Source organism: Oryx dammah, unplaced genomic scaffold (assembly GCF_014754425.2).
Source record: "Oryx dammah isolate SB20612 unplaced genomic scaffold, SCBI_Odam_1.1 HiC_scaffold_14, whole genome shotgun sequence".
Taxonomy (NCBI): Eukaryota; Metazoa; Chordata; class Mammalia; order Artiodactyla; family Bovidae; genus Oryx; species Oryx dammah.
The window spans coordinates 44,181,549-44,202,051 of record NW_024070198.1 but is presented as its reverse complement, the minus strand read 5'-3'; the positions used below and the strand labels follow the sequence as shown (position 1 = coordinate 44,202,051).

General features: G+C 46.2%; 1 protein-coding gene and 1 pseudogene across 1 annotated transcript in view; both read left to right on the top strand.

The window, feature by feature from the left end:
• Positions 1-20,503, top strand: part of ADAM12 (ADAM metallopeptidase domain 12) — a 391,557-nt gene that overhangs the window by 285,647 nt on the left and 85,407 nt on the right. The window contains exons 9-11 of the mRNA XM_040254432.1: positions 9,146-9,315; positions 13,495-13,579; positions 18,921-19,069. Of these exons, the coding sequence (XP_040110366.1) occupies positions 9,146-9,315; positions 13,495-13,579; positions 18,921-19,069 (404 nt within the window). The remainder of the gene's footprint in view (positions 1-9,145; positions 9,316-13,494; positions 13,580-18,920; positions 19,070-20,503) is intronic.
• On the top strand, positions 2,672-7,610 carry LOC120873975 (annotated as a pseudogene).

The window sequence follows — 20,503 nt, the reverse complement described above, 5'->3', positions numbered from 1 at the left end:
TCGGCATGATGGGAACTGGGTGGATGCTGTCAATCAAGTGCTGTGGGGGTGCAGAAGAGAACTGCTTACATCTTCCTGGAGGTCAGGGAGGCTTTGCAGCAAAGCGATTTTGGAAAAGTGAGTACCGTTTCACCAGGAGCACTCAGCTGGCTTGCTCCCCATGCATCTGGACATGAGAGTAACTCCGTCTACCTAAGCGGTAGGGGGTGTGTGTGCGCACAAGCACATGCGTGAGTGTGTGTGTGCGTGCATGTGTCAGATGGATGGATGTGCAGGCACAGTTAGGGCAGGAGGAGATGAAGCTGCAGAGGACGCACTGGTCAGCCCTGGGTGCTCTGCGAAGCCATCTCGACTTTACCGGGATTTTATTCTGCTGCCAATGGAAAGCCAGGAGAATGTTTTTAAGCAGAGCAGACGCACAGGGTCACACACAGTGGTGCCTGCAGTTAGAGTGGAGGATGGAGTCCCCAGAGTCAAAGAGGGCTGGTGGGCTTCTGTTCTATAGAAATCGTGACAATCTGACCTGGGTCTGGGGAAGTGGGGATTCACAGACACTTGAAGGAGGGGTGCCTGATAAGTGTACTGAGAAATTTCTACATGCCAGGGTCACAGTGCTTTGCAGACACCTCCAGGTAGACACCAGTATTCCCATTTTTATAGCAGAGGAAGCTGAGGTTTGCAGAGGCTGGTTAAGTAATCAGCACATGTTCAAGCAGCATTAAAAGTCAGGACCAGGGGTGAGCCCTAGTCTCTGTGACCCCCCTCTGCAGGAGTTTTTGGCCTTGTCTCTACCCACTTTCTGTGGATACCAGCCTGCCCTGACCAAGCAGAAGCAGAGGCTGAGAAGAGCTAGGGTCCAAATGAGCGCAAGTCTAGGACAAGAGGTGGACAAGGCTTCGTGCCCAGAGAAGCAAGAACAGGGGTCTCCTGGGGTACTCTGAGCAGTCGAAGATAAGGGCTTGGTGCTCAGAGAGTGGCTGTGGCTGGCAGGAACTTTCCAAAACCAGGAAGAACACAGATGGCTGTTGGCATCCTGGGATCATAGGATAATACCATCTGCATCCACAAGAACTTTTAGGCAGGTCAGACTCCCAGGCAGCCCATGCTTGCAGATGTATTTTGAGTAACTCATTTTTGAAAATTTACTTGATCCCCAAGTAAAGTGGATGTAGGAGAATTTTTGTAGATGGCCAGATCTTCTGGCAGGGAGGGAAGGATGGATCCCAGAGGTTATGCCAGAGACCATAGGAGTCAGAACTCTCCACCATGACCCATCCATCTTGGGTGGCCCTGCACAACGTGACTCAGAGCTTCACACTTTGGCCACCTGATGTGAAGAGCTGACTCATTGGAAAAGACCCTGCTGCTGGGAATGATTGAGGGCAAGAGGAGAAGAGGGTGGCAGAAGATGAGATGGTTGGATAGCATCACTGACTCAGTGGACGTGAGTTTGAGCAAACTCCAGGAGATAGTGAAGGACAGGGAAGCCTAGTGTGCTCTGCAGTCCATGGGGTCTCAAAGAGTCGGCCACAACTTAGAGAATGAACAACAATAGGAGTCAGACCTGGTTCTGGCCCAGCCTGCACGTTAGAGCCTCCTCTCAAGGTTTGTTTGTTTATGTGAATGTGTGTCTGTATCTTTGCTTTTATTTATTTTTTTTAAATTTATTTATTTATTAAATTTATTTATTTTTTTATTTTACTTTACTCTTTTAAAATGCTGATTCCAAGTCTCAGTCCAGGGACTCTGGTTTGATTGGCCTGGGTGGGGCCTCGGGTGAGTACATTCCAGATGCTTCCAATGAGGCAGGACCAAGAAACAAAGAATTCAAGAACTTCTTAAGCCTTGGAAGTAAACAGAAACCATGAACAATATTAAACTTGAGCCGGTAATTGCTGAAATCCTGTTTTAAAGTGATATGCTTGGTCTCCCATATTTGTATTTCTTTACATATTATTCTGTATTATTTCTTCCTTCAGTTTGCAGAAGCAGGAATGAGCAACTGGGGGGTTGTTAATAACCTGCCCTGGTATTTAGAAAAACACATATCTGAGAAAAGTCCTGACAAACTCAGGGGCGTTAACCAGCATGCCTGTTCTTGTGTTTCCAGCAAGCAGAGAGCTGAATCCCTGAGCACACAAATGTGTCTGTCCCCAGCAGACCCTGAAGACCCCTGGGGTAACCCAGGCTCCATCGGATGCTCTGTGCACCCAAGTGTGCTAACTGATGGGCTCTGGGCAGTAGCGAGTGTTCCAAATGTAGTTTTGCAACTACAAGTGGGAGCATCTTGGCTTAAAAAAACAATGACTGTTCCAGTGGCAACTTCCTCATTTGCAGAAATCTTGGCTCTTCTTAGCTATTCTTAAGTAATAACTACTTGGCTGGCTGTGTTGGCTCAAAGGGAATAGGGGAAGGACATCCCAGACCGAGAGTCCGAGAAGTGATTTAGGGACAGAGGTGACATTCAGAACAACTCAGGCAGTTCCCCTGAGTTGGAATGCAGAAAACGTGTCTGGTCCTCGAACTGGCAGACACACCTCTTACCTGGGAAGGAAGACGTTCCCCAGGCCCCAGTTACACCGCAGGGCGGGACCAGTGGGCTGTGTGGCTGCCAGATGATGTCATCGCCCCCTTCGCCTCTCTCTCCTGTCTGTCCTACTTCTTTCTCATGATGACGTTAGCACCAACTGCCTGTCCGTGCCGGCTGCACCTCTATGCCCTACTTCTGAAGGACCGGCTCATCTTGCATGCATTTAATTTCAGGTATTTTCCCCTACTGTGAGTCCTCATTCCTGCCCCTCCCAGGCTGGTTGCCCGCAGGATGCACGTCCCTGTGGTGGAGCCCGCCGCACCACCCTGTAATCCTACCCGTGTGTTCTCAGATCCACTTCTCAAAAGCCTTCTTGGAGCCGTCAAGTCCAGCATCCCCTGAACTTCCCATCTGCACCCTTCTGGGCAGTTCGGTGGATTCGATTTTCCTGTAATAATGGCTAGGAGTCCCCTGCCTCGAGCGTCTGGCTGACCCCTGAGCATTTGAGAGTCAAGGTCAAGGGTACCCTAAAGCTTGTCCCTGGTGCCAGGGCCAAGTTGAGCATGCAGCCAGAACCAAGCAGGTGCTTGTCACTGCTGTATTAATGGCTGAATCGATTTAGCTGGTCTTGGACCGTGGCCATGCACATCCTGGGATTCACAGGCCAGGCAGGCAACTGCTGCACTCTACACGTGCTTCTTGCTGGGCCTGGGGTCACAGTGGGTCATCCTGGAAGGGAGTCTGAGCACTCCCCTTTACCTGGCTGGGTTACTGAGCGGTTTTTAAAAACCTGGGCACCAGCCTGCCTGTGTTTAAACTCCCAGCTATGCCAGTCACGGCTGGAGTAGTTCACCTCCTCCATGTCTCACCTTCCTTGACAGTAACATGGAAACAACAATAGTTCTTAACTCACAGAGTGCTGTGAGGTCTAAGAGAGCACATGGAAAGTTTTTGGCACCATGCCTAGGGCATAGGGAATGCTCATAAGTGTTAGCTCTGACCATTGTTATTAGGAAGAACCAATGGGAAGCCACCCGCTGTCTGGGAAGTGCATCCCAACAGGCAGCTAAGAGATTCTGTGTGAAGATACGAAGTAAGTTCAGCATGTGTGACAGTTCACCAGTAGCACCAGTTTTAGAGAGGAGGGGCTCTATTATATGCTTCTAGATACAGAATTTGTTCAAAGGACGTAATTTGAGGGGACTAATAGTTGGAACATTTTTTGGCATTGCCCTTCTTTGGGACTGGAATGAAAACAGACCTTTTCTAGTCCTGTGGCCACTGCTGAGCTTTCCAAATTTGCTGACATATTGAGTTCAGCACTTTAACAGCATCATCTTTTTAGAATTTAAATTGATGCTTTTGAATTGTTGGTGCTGGAGAAGACTCTTGAGAGTCCCTTGGACAGCAAGATCAAACCAGTCAATCCTAAAGGAAATCAGTCCTGAATATTCATTGGAAGGACTGATGCTGAAGCTGAAGCTCCAGTGCTTTGGCTACCTGATTTGAAGAGCTGACTTACTGGAAAAGACCCTGATGCTGGGAAAGATTGAAGGCAGGAGGAGAAGGGGGCGGCAGAGGATGAGGTGGTCAGGGGCATCACTGACTCAGTGGACATGAATTTGAGCAAACTCTGGGAAACAGTGGAGGATAGGGAGGCCTGGCATGCTGCAGTCCATGGGGTCACGAAGAGTGAGACAAGTGATGGACAGCAACAACGGTAGATGAAAACTGCAACCCATCCCTACCATGAAAAGGTCCCGATTAGGCAGCCCCAAAGCCAGCTCTGAGAAACAGTCATAGCTGGACCTTGACAGAGCTTAGTGACCACTTCCGTACGACATTCTCCAGAGGCAAGCAAAGTGTCCCCTGCACAGATGACAACCCTACAGCCCACACGGGCACGTGACCCTGAGGATGTCTCATGGCAGGCTGGTGTGGACATGGGTGACTGGATGGCCCGTGTTTCTGCCTTCTGATGTCTGTTTCATTTGCCTGTAACGCAGCTGAAAGTGTAAGCTCTCCAGCAAAGTGCAGCAGCCAGGCACATGTGTGCAGAATTCCCAAGGAGGCCAGGAACTTAATTTTTCTTGGGAAGCCTGGACTGGGAGCTTGCAAGTGGATACCACAGGCCAAGCAACTCTTGATTAAAAACAAGCTGTTGGGCAGCATTTGGGTTGTATAATTGTCTCATTAACTTATTAATGTAATGCCCATAATTGTTATCTGCTTGAAACCAAGTTGGACCACTACGATCCGTTTATACTCTGTGATGTAGTTTGTGCTTCAGCCACATTCTTCTCCTAACCTAATGCTCACCAGATGACTGGTGGGGAGGGGAGGATGAAGATCAGCAAGGGAAAAGATGAGCCTGCCTCTCATGGGTCAGAACGTGGGGTCAGCGCTCAGCCTCGTGGAGTTTATGGCCCTTGAGCTCAGCATGTTGGAATGGGGCTTAACTATCAGATACGGTGCTTCTGTGATTTTTGTTCCTTATTGGCTCAGAGGCTTGCAGCAACTAAGAATAGGACCTGCTCCTTTCTGGAGCTTAACTTCGACTGCCATCACCAGCTACCTCTTTCTCCTTGGCTACCTGGAGTACAGCCAGCCAGGTGATTCCCATGTCCTGACCCCCTGGACCGCCGAGCGCAGAGCCACCTCTGTGTCTGTGTGATGCTCAGAGGAGTAGCAAGGCAGGTGTGGACCATGGGAAGTTCTTACCTCTTCCGTGACTGCTGTGTGTGCCGACTCTTTGAGACCCCAGGGACTATAGCCTGCCAGGCTCCTCTGTCCATGGAATTCTCCAGGCCAGAATACTGGAGTGGGTTGCCTTTCCCTTCTCCAGGGGATCTTCCCAACCCAGGGATTGAACCCAGGTCTCCCGCATTGCAGGCAGAGTCTTTACCAGCTGAGCCACAAGGGAAGTGGGGAGCCTAAGGGAGTGGGGAGCCTAACCTTGGGTAGCCTAAGGAAATGGGTAGCCACAAGGGATGGGTAGCCTAACCTTTCTCCAGCAGATCTTCCCGACCCAGGAGTAGAGCCAGAATCTCCTGCACTGCAGGAGCCTAACCTTTGAAAAGGCAGAGGAACCAGAGATCAAATTGCCAACATCCACTGGATCATGGAAAAAGCAAGAGAGTTCCAGAAAAACATCTATGTCTGCTTTATTCACTATGCCAAAGCCTTTGACTGTGTGGATCACAATAAACTGTGGAAAATTCTGAAAGAGATGAGAATACCAGACCACCTGACCTGCCTCTTGAGAAATCTGTATGCAGGTCAGGAAGCAGCAGTTAGAACTGGACATGGAACAACAGATTGGTTCCAAATAGGAAAAGGAGTACGTCAAGGCTGTATATTGTCACCCTGCTTATTTAACTTATATGCAGAGTACATCATGAGAAATGCTGGACTGGAAGAAACACAAGCTGGAACCAAGATTGCCGGGAGAACTATCAATAACCTCAGATATGCAGATGACACCACCCTTATGGCAGAAAGTGAAGAGGAGCTAAAAAGCCTCTTGATGAAAGTGAAAGTGGAGAGCGAAAAAGTTGGCCTAAAGCTCAACATTCAGAAAACGAAGATCATGGCATCCGGTCCCATCACTTCATGGGAAATAGATGGGGAAACAGTAGAAACAGTGCCAGACTTTATTTTTCTGGGCTCCAAAATCACTGTAGATGGTGATGGCAGCCATGAAATTAAAAGACCCTTACTCCTTGGAAGAAAAGTTATGACCAACCTAGATAGCATATTCAAAAGCAGAGACATTACTTTGCCGACTAAGGTCCGTCTAGTCAAGGCAATGGTTTCTCCTGTGGTCATGTATGGATGTGAGAGTTGGACTGTGAAGAAGGCTGAGAGCCGAAGAATTGATGCTTTTGAACTGTGGTGTTGGAGAAGACTCTTGAGAGTCCCTTTGACTGTAAGGAGATCCAACCAGTCTATTCTGAAGGAGATCAGCCCTGGGATTTCTTTGGAAGGAATGATGCTAAAGCTGAAACTCCAGTACTTTGGCCACCTCATGCGAAGAGTTGACTCACTGGAAAAGACTCTGATGCTGGGAGGGATTGAGGGCAGGAGGAGAAGGGAACAACAGAGGATGAGATGGCTGGATGGCATCACCGACTCAACGGACATAAGTTTGAGTGAACTCCTGGAGTTGGTGATGGACAAGGCGGCCTGGCGTGCTGCGATTCATGGGGTTGCAAAGAGTCAGACACGACTGAGTGACTGAAATGAACTGAACTGAACCTTTCTCCAGCAGATCTTCCTGACCCAGGAGTAGAGCCAGAATCTCCTGCATTGCAGGTGGATTTTGCAATGGGTAGCCACAAGGGAGTGGGTAGCCTAACCTTTCTCCAGCAGATCTTCTCGACCCAGGAGTAGAGCCAGAATCTCCTGCATTGCAGGTGGATTCTCTACCAACTGATCTATTAGGGAAGCCCACTTTCTACAAGGTCATTCCTAAAAGCAAGTTCGTCTTGGTGAAATTTGACACCCAGTCCCCCTAGGGTGAGAGGCAGGATGAGTTCAACTGTCTGGCTGAAAACTCAGCTTCCGGTGACAGAGGTGCAGATCTCAGATTATGGTGAGAAGGGCTGAATATGGAGCTAAGTGAGCAATACACGCTGGACAAAGGGAACTACCCAGTCTTCTACCTCTTACCTCTTCCAGGATGGGGACACTGAAAACCCAATCCTGTATAGTGGGGCAGTTAAGGTTGGAGCCATCCAGCGCTGGCTGAAGGGACATGGGCTCTACCTAGGAATGCCTGTTTGCCTGCCTGCATATGACACCTTTGCTGGGGAGTTCATCGGAGCCTGCCAGTCCCTCTTGAAGCAGGGGCAGGACAATCGGTCAGTGTGAAGGAGACTGACAGAAGTGGCCCGAGCGGTACCTTAAGATCATGGGAAAGACCGTGGACCAAGGAGAGGATTTCCCAGCATCAGAGATGACCCGGATCACCAAGCTGGTTGAGAAGAACAAGACGAGCGATGGGAAGAAGGAAAAACTCCAGAAGAGCTTCAACATTTTGACTGTCTTCCAGAAGAAGGCAGAAGAGGAAGAAGCTTGAGAAGGCACTCCAGGCTTTTCCAGGGTATGGTGGGATGGGGAGGGGTAAGTTACCTTTTGGCTGTGAAACCTCCTGGGATGTAAGGGAGTGGTAGGAAACCAGAAATCTGAGCATGTGCGGATATGGACGCTGGTGTGACCGTGCTTGGAACATCTCTGTTCCAAGCCAGTCAGGGATAGCTGGAACACTCAGATGGCTTGGAAAATACCCCCTCAGAAGGAACTGATACTATAAAGAAGAGTATACTGCCCAGGTTCTTGACAGGTATGATTCTCATCCAATTAAAGTTTCAGTGTTTTCATTAAAAAAAAAAAAGAATACTGGAGAGGGTTGACATTTCCTCCTCCAGGGGATCTTCCTGGCCAGGGATTGAACCTGCATCTGTGTCTCCTGAATTGGCAGGTGGATTCTTTGCCTCTGTGCCATGTGGGAAGGCCCCACTCTGACCACTCATCCTGGCCCAATAAGCTCATCTGGCTCAAAACTCTCCCTTAGCCATTGGAACAGTTGCCCTGCCTGCTTCTGACCCAAGATGACCTGTTTGTGGAGAACGGGCTGTAGGTTGAAGTCAGGACACAGAAAGATGGGGGATGGAAAAGCAAGAAGATGTGATTTGTGTGCCAGAAGGAATGAGGAATTTCCTTTACCCGATCTTTCCCATGAAAGGGTGTTGGTAAACTAAAGTCTGACCTGTGGGGGAAAAAATGGCCCTCAAAGTTCCTGAAGAAGAATTCTGTGTCTGCCTTTATCATCCTGAAAGATATTGATCTGTTCATTTAATTAAAACCTACTAGGTCATTTACAAGTGACAGAATATGATAGCGTCGGCCAAGTCTGAGTCTTTGCTGAGAACAATACAGATTCATTTTTTGTAACTCATAGGTAGAACATTTTGCTTAAAAGGAACAAATTACTGCGTTTGGCAGTGTCTCAACAATCCTAACTCACTGTTTTTCTTGCAGTAGATATGAGCTAGCAGTCTTTAGCTGTAATGTAACTACATTACGTTAGCGATAACACCCATTTGTGTACCCATTTCTAATCATCAATGAATCGATTGAAATGTATGCTTCCCTACATAAGGTGTGCGTGTTCAGTTGTGTCCAGCTCTTTGCAACCCCATGGACTATAGCCCACCAGACTCCTCTGTCCATGGGATTTCCCAGGCAAGAATACTGGAGTGGGTTGCCATTTCCTTCTCCAGGGGATCTTCCTGACCCAGGGAGCAAACTCAAGTCTCTTGTGTCTCCTGCCGTGGCAGGCAGTTTTTTACTGCTGTGCCACCTCAGAGACATAAAGAAGGCTGGTTAATTCTAACATCTAATTAGTCCACCCCGTTTGAGAACCCAGTTAGCACATCACTTTGCATCAGTCACTGAAAATATTGCTTCAACTCTAATGCCATGGGAACAAGGAAGCACAGAGAGGTTTTTCATATCACATCAACGAGGTTCAGAAACCGCATCTGTTCTACGTGGCATTGCAAGTGCTCGTTAAAGTGATCCCCAGGGATACCTGTCTTCTGTCGCCCTCAGTTTTACCGACCACTGAACATTCGAATCGTGTTGGTGGGCGTGGAGGTGTGGAATGATATCGACAAGTGCTCCATAAGTCAGGACCCATTCACGAGCCTGCATGAGTTTCTGGACTGGAGAAAGATGAAGCTTCTGCCTCGCAAATCCCATGACAACGCACAGCTCATCAGGTAAGGTGTCTGCTGTCTCTCCTTTGCCTAAGATCAAAGAGTGCCCCCAGCACACCTGCCCTCCTCTTAGCCTCCCCTGACAGGCAGTGAAGCTGCACCTGTTCTTCAGAACACACTCGCTGGACCGGGCCCAAAGAGGGCTTCTCAGCCTCCACTGACTGGAGGGAGGCCATCTCAGTTGAAACTGGGGGCTGCTGAATAAGTCTTTCTTTGCATACCCTGGGAAACGTATCCCTCAAGCAGATGTCTTTTTTCCTTCTAATACCTGGTCATTTACTCTATGCAACTTTTTCTAGGCTTTGTCTTTTTTGTGGGAGGGTGGGGGAATGTGCACCGCAGGGCATATGGCATTTTAGTTCCCCGACTAGGGATCAGACCTGCTCCCTCTGCAGTGGAAGTATGCAGAGTCTTAACCACTGGACCACCAAGAAAGTCACAAGTATATGTTATATATATAAAACTGGGGGCTTCCTTCACAGCTCAGTTGGTAAAGAATCTGCCTGCAGTGCAGAAGACCTGGATTTGAACCCTGGGTTGGGAAGATTCCCTGGAGAAGGAAAAGGTAACCCACTCCAGTATTCTTGCCTGGAGAATCCCATGGACAGAGGAGCCTGGAAGGCTACAGTCTATGGAGTCGGAAGAGTGGGACACCACTTAGCTACTAAACCACCACCAACATTTTGATATTCATAAATACTTTTCTAATGTTTTTCTCTCATATTTTTATTTACTTCATCATTGATCTTTTAATTTTTTTGCTTTTTTATTTTATATTGGAGTATAGTTGATTAACAATGTTGTATTAGTTATAGATAAGAGAAAGAGAAAGAAAGAGAAGTCGCTCAGTCGTGTCCGACTTGTTGCGACCCTATGGACTGTAGCCTACCAGGCTCCTCCATTCATGGGATTTTCCAGGCAAGAGTGACAGATATACATGTATCTATTCCATTTCAAAGTCTTTTCCCATTTAGGTTATTACAGAGTATAGAGCAGAGGCCTTGCTGGTTATCTATTTTATGATAAATCCAGTGGTGTGTATATGTCAACCTCAAACTCCCAATTTATCTCTCCCTCTAGGCTTAGTGTTGATATAAAGTTGTCCTGAGTAGTATGTTTTTTAAAAAGCTCATTTTCTGCCATTATTAGTGAAAACTGTTTATGTGCGACCTGAAGACGGTGCAGTGCTCCTGTCGGCTGCCTGAAGAAAGGAAACTTTCATTGCTCCCCCTGTTGGGTTGTTCCTCTTGGTTTTCTAGATCAGAGAATACCAGCAGTGTCGAAGATAAACCTTGCGTTCTATTATTTAACCAATATGTGTTGAGCACAAATTAGGAATAGAAACAAAACGTCTTCGGGGCTTCAAACGTAACAGTGACGCACACAGTAAACCTCCCTGCTCTTGGGACTCTCCAGTCGACAGGGAAAAGTGAAAGTGCCAGTCACTCAGCACTGTCCAGCTGTTTGTGACACCATGGGCTGTAGCCCCCTGGGCTCCTCTGTCCAGGCAATTCTCCGGGCAAGAATCCTATAGTGGATTTCCATTCCCTTCTCCAGGGGATCTTCCTGACCCAGGGATCGGACCCAGGTCTTCTGCATTGCAGGCGGATTCTTTATCATCTGAGCCACCAGGGAGGCCCCTCCTGGGAGGAGATAATAATAAACAAGGATATTTCAGAGCATGATAAGTACCATGAAGAGAAGAAAATAAGGCAAAGCATGCCTATAGCATAGTACATTGGTAACATTATACAGACTCCTTTATATCAAGCAAAAAGCATCATAATCTAAGATTGTGTGGAGTAGGTTTTTTTCCTAAACTGAAGAACTTTTTATTAAAATTTTTAAACGACTGATACCATTCCTTTTTGAGTGTGTACTTATTTGTCTGCTGGTGCCCGGTCTTAGGCGTGCAGGACCTAGTTCCCTAACCAGGGACCAAACCTGAGCCCCCTGCCTTGGGATCATGGGGTCTTAGCTGCTGGACCACCACGGAAGTCCCAGTTTATGCCAAGACTCTGTTCTCATGTAGCTCACGTCACTGAATTGAAAGCTTTGGGGCCAGAGACACTTTCCTGTCACACACGTTGGGTCTGGTGTACTGAACATTTATAGGAAGTTGAAAAGCAGCCCTACCCTATGCTCACTTTAGAAAAGGCCTTCGTCTGAACTGAGGTTGTTGGCATTCCCCGATAATTGACTTTGGCCATTTCTCAGGGTTGTTTTCCCACTCCCCACCCCTGGATATTTGCGGTTGCCGCATATTTTATGCATTGATTAATCCTGAACTACTAAAAGTAGAGTCAGAGTGTTTTGTTTTGATTTCTTCCCCCAAATGGAGCCTGTCCAATTTGAACATCTGGAAATAAATTAGCCTCTTATATAACTTTACTATTTATATATATGTTTAATTGTATCTGTTAAAATGGTCTATACAGATGTAAATATAAGGCTGCGCTCCCTATGGCTGTACACATGAGTGTAATAGGATGGCTGGCTGGCTGGCTGGATAGATGAATGACTGGATGCATACATACATAGATGAAGTTTTATTTTGCCAATTGAGCACTGCCAAAATGTATAACTTTTCAAATAATGTGTGTAGTATCTGTATGTGTACATGGCCAAGAAAACGTGGCCATTTATTTGTTTTGCTTAAAAGAGATTCAGCAAATACAATGTTTGATTTTTTTTTTTTTCTGGCATGGGGCAGAATGGAGCAGAAAATGGGGTGGGAGACAGAAAGAAAGTATGGAGGATTGTGGTGGGGCATATCTTTATTAAACAGGCAACATTGTTATTTTAGGGTTCCCGGATAAAATACAGGATATTCTATTGAATTTGAATTTCAGGTAAACAAGGAATAATTTTATTTTTTAACTTTTTATTTTGTATTGGGGGATAGTCAGTTAACAACGGTGTGAACAGCAAAGGGACTCAGCCATACATATACATATATCGATTCTCCCCCAAACTCCACTCCCATCCAGGCTGCCACATAACGTTGAACAGAGTTCCATGTGCTATACAGTAAATCCTTGTTGGTGACCCATTTTAAATCTAGCAGTGGGTACATATCCATCCCGAACTTCCTAACTATCCCGAGACCCCTTCCTTCCCTCCTGGACCGTAAGTTTTTTCTCAGTCTGTGGGTCTCTTTCTGGTTTGTAAGCAAATTCATTGGTATCATTTGTTATTAGATTTCACATATAAGGGATGTCATACTACATTTCTCCTCTGACTTACTTCACTCAGTATGACAATCTCCAGGCCCATCATGTTGCTGCAGATGGCATTAGTTCATTCTTTTTAGTGGCTGAGTAATATTCCCTTGTATACGTCTACCACATCTTTATCCATTCCTCTGTCAATGGATGTTGAGGTTGCTTCCAAACCTCAACTATTCAATTTTTAATTTTTAATGCACTAGGTTAGAATTAATAGCATTGCACTAAACAGGCCTTGATGTCATTACTTATTGACTAAGATTCCATGTGGGGAAAACCTTCTCCAAAGCCATGAAGTCTTCTTCCAGAAGCTTCCTCCTATGTGCTAAGGCTTTGTGGGTGCTTCTGCACTCACTCCCAAGGGTCAATCATTTTTCTGTTGTTTTTATTTTTGCAAGCCATACTAGCAGGACATTTTGGAAAAGTCTGGGTTTCTGGCCTAATTGTAACCCAGTAATATTACCCAGGAAAGCAACAGCAGCAGAGAATCAAGTTAAGCATCTAACGCATTTCATTTGTTAATAGTGATTCTCTTTCTCTCTCTCTGTGACTCTTTTCAGCCCTAGCATCAGCAGATATTGTTTAAAAGGAGCACCCTGCCCCCAGTTCACTAGGAGACAGACAGATTACAAATTATAAATATACAAGTCATGACTGGTTGTTGCCCCGAGTCTTGAAAACAGAAATCTTAAAGGATTATGGGATGATGATGCAATTGGAACACACATTTTTAGAAAAACCAACGATAAAAAGCACCTACAAATGTACTCTCATGCAACTATTTCCATCTTTTTAAAATTGGAATATAGTTGATTTCAAACGTTGTGTTAGTTTGAATCTTTATATACGATTTTGCAGTTTTTCTGCTTTTGGAATACAGGAATGTCCAACAGAATTTCAAATGTTAGAAAGCTTCTCTATATTGATTTAAGAGAGTCCTTTCTTTTATTCCTAGTGGAGTTTATTTCCAAGGGACCACCATCGGCATGGCACCCATCATGAGTATGTGCACAGCAGAACAGTCCGGGGGAATCGTCATGGTAAGCCAGGGGCATGGAGAAGTCGACAGCAATGTCCAGACCTAATTCTCTCGATGATTTTTCAGGAAATTTATCAGACTTTGTAAAATGAGATCCTTTTTCTTTAATGCTCCTTGGATATCATTGCTGTTCAGTCGCTAAGTCATGTCTGATTCTTCATGACCCGTGGACTACAGCATGCCAGGCTTCCCTGTCCTTCACTATCTCCTGGAGTTTGCTCAAGTTTCTGTCCGTTGAGTCGATGATGCTATCTAACCATCTCCTCCTCTGCTGCCCTCTTCTCCTTTGGCTTTCATTCTTTCACCGCATCAGGATCTTTTCCAAGGAGTTGGCTTAGATATATTTCTACCCTATTTCTGCTTATGATCTTCCCTACCCAACAATATTCTAGGAACTGTTTAAAAAAAAAAAAAAAAAACACCAAGATGCACATAGGAAAGGTGTGTAAAAGAAGTTCAGTGGAAGCCAGTCTACACCTTTTATGGAGGAAAAGTTCAAGTGGGATTTTGGTCCAACTGCCTCCAACCAAAAAATCCTACCAGTGCTGGGATGAGCCAGGGCACTGGGGTTGCCCTCATCACTTAGCTTCTGGGATGGACTGTGGTCTCACCAGATATTACCGTTAGAATGGTTTTCTGATGGTTCTGCTTCCAGACCCAATAGCCAAAAGTCTGAGGTTTTTAACTGTTTACCGCTGCAAATGCTTGACATACCTCCTCGCCAGGGTCTAATTTGTCTTTATATTAACCTTATTCTTGGAAGGCAGAGACCTAGGTTTATTGCTTTACAAGGATCACTTTGTCATATAAGAGCTATATATGTTTGTAAAAGGAAATAAAATGGGTAGACTATTTGGGACTTGTTCCTTCCAAATGTAACGGAGATAACTTTGATGGGCTCCCCTTTGTCAGGTAACTAAAGGGAAGACTCTCATCCCATGTGGTTTCAGTCTCTGATGGAACAATGCGGTGTCCCCTTCGCACCAGCCCTCAGACAGGGAGTGTCCTCCAAGACCATCCCACCCCCTCTGTTAAACAAACAGAGCCTTGCCCTTCCAAGAAACCATGAATTCCTCCACATTTTTCAAACAGAACATTTGTGAATATTTGATTGTATTAAAGTGCTGAAGGAGGAATATTCTGCTGACTTCTATTTGCTCTTCACGTTCTGCCCACCCTAATCTTCTTTTGAATATTTGCTTGGAACATTTTCCTCTTCTCTGGGTGGTGTGGGTAATTAACATAAACACGCGCCGAACGTGTAGGCTGGGGAGGCTCTACGGAGGGGTTGCCCCTCCCAGTGGACTTCTGGCTTAAATGGTCCGCCCCCTGGTTTTCTTTGAACCTGGAGGTCCCTGGAAAGCTTGTTTTTTGTTGGTGCCAGGTTCATTTCAAGTCAGATCCCAACTGTATTTTTAACAGAGTAGCCTGTAAAGTTTTAAGAGGGAATCATTTTCTCTTTCATGGTTCCATGGCCAGTGGCTACTGACTTTGCCACTTAAAATTTGGCATAAATATTTTTTAGGGCTGAAACTGAATTCCTTATAAGCATGGCAGCTCTGCAGCTGTGGCGTGTTTAAACGTTCTTATGACCGATCTGATCGCATAAAGAGGCTTTTTAAAGTTCACATCCTTTATTCCGTTTACACGCAAGCATTTGATCAAGATTCCTTCTTTGAAAGCAGGCAGGGAAGACTATTTAAAACAGATGAAAATGAATGTGGGAAACAGAAGCAGATAAATATACTGCATCAGAAATCAAGTCAAGGCCAAAATTAATTAACAAGAAGTGGGTTTGACAAGCCGGCAGCAGTGAAGTCCATCCTTGGCACATTCCTTATTTGCTTCAAGTGACGAGAAGCACAGTGTCGGCTGGAAGTCCACAGCTCCTTTGGTTTCTATAAAATTCTTGAGGTCAACAAAATCAATATCTTGACCAGATCTAAAACCTCCAGACTTTCTCCCACTGTGTCTCTGAAGTTAAATACATGAGTGTTACTTGCAACTGTGCCTCTTTCAAGGACCCACAAATCTAAGAGGAAGAAAATCCTGTCACAAGGAAGTAGGAATCCTGATTGCATTGAAGATCTGAGTTCTGTACTGTTTCTCCATTTTTCTGAGATTGAGCAAATCTTTCATTTCAGTTACTTCAATCCATGCCTTTGTATCTAACTGGACTAAAATAGTCTTGGTTTGGAGATAATGCCAGTAATAAAGAAATAGGTTTTTGTCTTATTAGAAATGTAAACCATTTATCAGGGTCTCTTAAGAGACATTCTTTTTATAATCACATATATGTGGAAGAATGCGAAACAATTAGGCAGTTCAAAACAAAACCACGATATTCAGTGATACAAAAGAATTTGATGAAGAGGCTTTTTGTTTTTAAAGATGAATTCCTACAATTTTGTACCAAAGCATGCTAAATTCAGCATTTTCAGATTGAATAAAATTGATTTCCTGAAACATTTGTGAAGCTTCCTACAACAGGAAACTGTAAAATCTAATCAAAGTAATTTATTAGGAATTTCATCTATTCTAAGAATAACTTGGTTTCTTAGACTGAGGGCTACTGAGAAAGGCAGCTACAGCTGTAACTGCCAACAAACCTATAAGGTCTTATATGCTGCTGCTGCTGCTAAGTCGCTGCAGTCATGTCCGACTCTGTGCGACCCCATAGACGGCAGCCCACCAGGCTCTGCTGTCCCTGGGATTCTCCAGGCAAGAACACTGGAGTGGGTTGCCATTTCCTTCTCCAATGCATGAAAGTGAAAAGTGAAAGTGAAGTCGCTCAGTTGTGCCCAACTCAGCGACCCCATGGACTGCAGCCTACCAGACTTCTTCGTCCATGGGATTTTCCAGGCAAGAGTACTGGAGTGGGTTGCCATTGCCTACAAAGATTTTTTGTATCAGGAATAGTATGTTCTCTAAAGCAGGGGTCTCCAACCTCTGGGATCTAATGCCTGAGGATCTGAGGTGAAGCTGATATATTAATAGAAATAAACAAGGCTATGGTTTTTCCAGTGGTCATGTATGGGTGTGAGAGTTGGACTGTGAAGAAAGCTGAGCACCGAAGAATTGGTGCTTTTGAACTGTGGTGTTGGAGAAGACTCTTGAGAGTCCCTTGGACTGCAAGGAGATCCAACCAGTCCATCCTAAAGGAGATCAGCCCTGGGTGTTCATTTGGAAGGACTGATGCTGAAGTTGAAACTCCAATACTTTGGCCACCTCATGTGAAGAGTTGACTCACTGGAAAAGACCCTGATGCTGGGAGGGATTGGAGGCAGGAGGAGAAGGGGACAACAGAGGATGAGATGGCTGGATGGCATCACCAATTCAATGGACATGAGTTTGGGTGAACTCCGGGAGTTGGTGATGGACAGGGAGGCCTGGCGTGCTGCAGTTCATGGGGTCTCAAAGAGTCGGACACGACTGAGCGACTGAACTGAACTGAACTCAATAAATGCAATACACTTGAATCATCTCGAAACCATCCCCACCCTCATTCCCATTTGTGGAAAAATTGTCTTCCACAGAACTGGTTCCTGGTGCCAAAAGGTTGAGAATTGCTACTCTAAAGCAGAGTATCACTGTTTCCTGGAAACGTCCCACGTTACCTCTTGCAGTGCAAAGCAGGATTCAGAAAGTTGCCTTCGACACTCGGTGACATGCAGGCGTTTGCAGAAACACCAGTCACGGGCACCATTTCTGCAGATCATAGTCACTGGTAAAAAGTTGAGTAGTGATATTTTAAAAATTAATTTCTAATATCTCTTTAGCCAAGCCATGCACGTACTCCACTAAGTTGGGTTTGGCCAAGCAGCTCTTGCTGGATGGAAAACCCACCTTCCAAAACTAAGCAAAAGGTTGAGTGAACTCCCAGCAGCAAGAGTCAGAGAATCAGGATGCCTCCTGACAAAACGAGAACAGGCAAGTTGCAATCTTAATTCAGTGAGTCTTCAGACACTATTTAATGTAGTTTGCTTTTATGGTGAACTCTTATAAAATTTCCAAGTATCCTTCTCTACCAAGTAGACAGCAAGAGGCATACCCAGTAAGAATTGCTCAGACCCTGGAGAACTGGGGCCAAGGGGCACCTTCCGGGACTAACAGTCCTGCCTGTGCCCCCATCCCCGCAGTGAGCCACTGCCGACCCACGCCTCCCAGGAGAGCATCCAACACTAGCAGCCCTGCTGGTTCCCAACTGTTCCTCTGCTCGAATCTTGTGATGGCCAACAAGATAATGCATCTGCTAACAGGATGAAGACTCCTTGGGTATCATGGCTGCCGACTCAAGTGAGAGGGCAAACGAGTCGATGAGAGACATTAAGCAAGAAAGATGTGTACTGAGAACAAGCTATGTATAATGCATAAAACAATATTAGCAAGCATGGTTCAACTGTCAAAAAAAAAGGGTGGGGGGGATTGCTCAGATCTTATTTAGACTGTACTAAGTATGCTTCCTCTCCTGACTTTCTATCAGCATCTTCTCAATCAAGGGTAAAATGGTATTTATATTACCTATGAAGAAATGAGCTGCCTCTTCCTATTGTTGTAAAGTCGCTAAGTCATGTCCGACACTTGCAACCCCATGGACTGTAGCCCACCAGATTCTCTTTCCATGAGACTTCTTGTCATTTCCTCCTCCTGGAGATCTTGCCGACCCAGGGATCAAACCTGTATCTCCTGCGTCTCCTGCATTGGCAGGCGGATTCTTTACCACTTAAGCTACCTGGGAAGGACTGCCTCTTCCTATGAGGCAGGACAACTTTTTGCCTTGTTCAGTAGAGTTGTGTCTTGTGAGAGCTTGTAGGATGCTGGAGGGAAAAGGTGGTCTTGATTATTTCATGTAAAGACACAAGGAATCCTACATGTATTCATGAGGAATGCATTCTTCAGCAGAGGGGGCCCCAAACTGGTTCAATAAAATAGGTCAAATCTTTAAGTCTAAACTAAACAATGGGGCTCTATCCTTGGGCTTCCCAGGTGGCACTAGTGGTAAAGATCCCGCCTGCCAGTGCAGGAGACCCAAGAGATGTGTTTGATCCCTGGGTCAGGAAGATCCCCTGGAGGAGGGCCTGGCAACCCACTCCAGTGTTCTTGCCTGGAGAATCCCGTGGACAGGGGAGCCTAGCGGGCCACAGTCCACAGAGTCGCAAAGAGTCGGGACATGTCTGAGCACAGCACAGCACATCTTGATTCCTTATAGGAGATTGGATTCCATCAAGTGTTTATGAAAGATAAGTGTCTGGGGTGGGGGGCAGAGCTGGGAGGGAAGGGGGTGCTGGGAAAGAGGTATACAGGCTGTGACCTATACATTGTGCCCTTGTGTTTTCTTTGAGGACCATTCAGACAGCCCCCTGGGCGCAGCCGTTACCCTGGCACACGAGCTGGGCCACAATTTTGGGATGAACCATGACACCCTGGAGAGAGGCTGCAGCTGCAAGACGGCCGCCGACAAAGGAGGCTGCATCATGAACCCTTCAACCGGGCAAGTACCCTTGCTTCAGCTGCTCCCGGAGCCGGGCTGCAGCCGGGGACGCACATCAGGAAACAGCTGGGCAAAGAGCTCCCTGGTTTTCTGGCCAGAGCACTCGTGGAAGCTTCCAGAAAGTCCATGAACCAGACTCCTCGGAGAGAAGCACCCAGATTGCAGAGCATAGGGCATGTGGCCTGAGCTCTTGGCTGAGAAGTGGTGGGCCTGGATATGGCCTTTGTTTAGAGATGGCAAATAACCCTAGAATCCCCTGCACGTGGTTTTGATTTGTGCCTACAGCTCCTTCTGGGCCTGGTAAAGCCACTGGGCAAAGGGGGTGCAATCAGATGGGTGCCAGGTGGGGAGATGCATCTTCTCTCTGGGTTGGCCCTGGGGCAGAGGATCCAAGTGTCAGTAGCTTGGGGACTTGTAGGGTCCCTACTGCTGATACTACATCCCCTTCTCAAATCTTAAGTGACTTTCCCTCCTTGGTAAGTTATGTCATTCTTCCTTGCTTCATGATTTTCTGAAATTCTATATTTGATTCACCCAGAAAAAAAAAAAAAGTTTAATTATTGGAGCATTCAGAGGAGGTGGAAATAGATGCAGCTTGGAATAACTCCAGATTCCAATGCATTCCTACGCCTCTAAGGGTCCCTCCCAAACTAGATGTTGTGCTAAAGTAGGAAGATTTTCATCAGTGAAGGAAAACGTACCCTTGTGATGATGCCAGCTTCTTTTTCATACCCTGAGACCTTCCCAGTGCTTATCTTCATGGCACTTCCTAGGTCAAGCCTGCTCCCTGGGTTTGCCAAAAGAAGCACTGCCGGCAAGAAGCAGGTGCCGAAGGGCATCCTAAGGGCTGGCCTTCATGAGGTCTTGATGTGCAGGGGGCACCTGCTTAAAGAGGATTAGAAGTCCCAGCAGAGAGATGGACTGTTACAGAATGTGGTAACACTTTTGCAACCGATAGTCTCATGGGCCTCCTCTCGAATGGCTCGTGAGGCTGGACTGCAGGCTCGCATGGTGGGCATTGTCCTTTCACCAGAGCTGCTCCCTGAGCCATCTCATCCCAGCAAGGCCCTGCATCTCCTGTCCATCGTCCATCACCACCTTCAGCACAGATAAGCATTGTTTTTGCTTGAGGTTCTGTCTTAAGTACAATTCAAGGGACTCACCAAGACCTCGTAGAAGAACTTGCTCCCTGCGTCTGAGATGGCAGAAGCCAAGAACCTGAGCCAGAAGTGAAAGTACTGGGTTGGCCAAAAAGTTCATCTGGATTTTTCCATAACATCTTACAGAAAAACCCAAATGAAATTTTTGGCCAACCGAATATCTTAGGTCCAATACCAACAGGAAATGAAATGCTGCAAAACTCTAGATTTCAACCAAGGGAACATCCTCAAAGAGGGGCAGTTTGCTCCAAGAAATAATGTGCCCCATGTCATT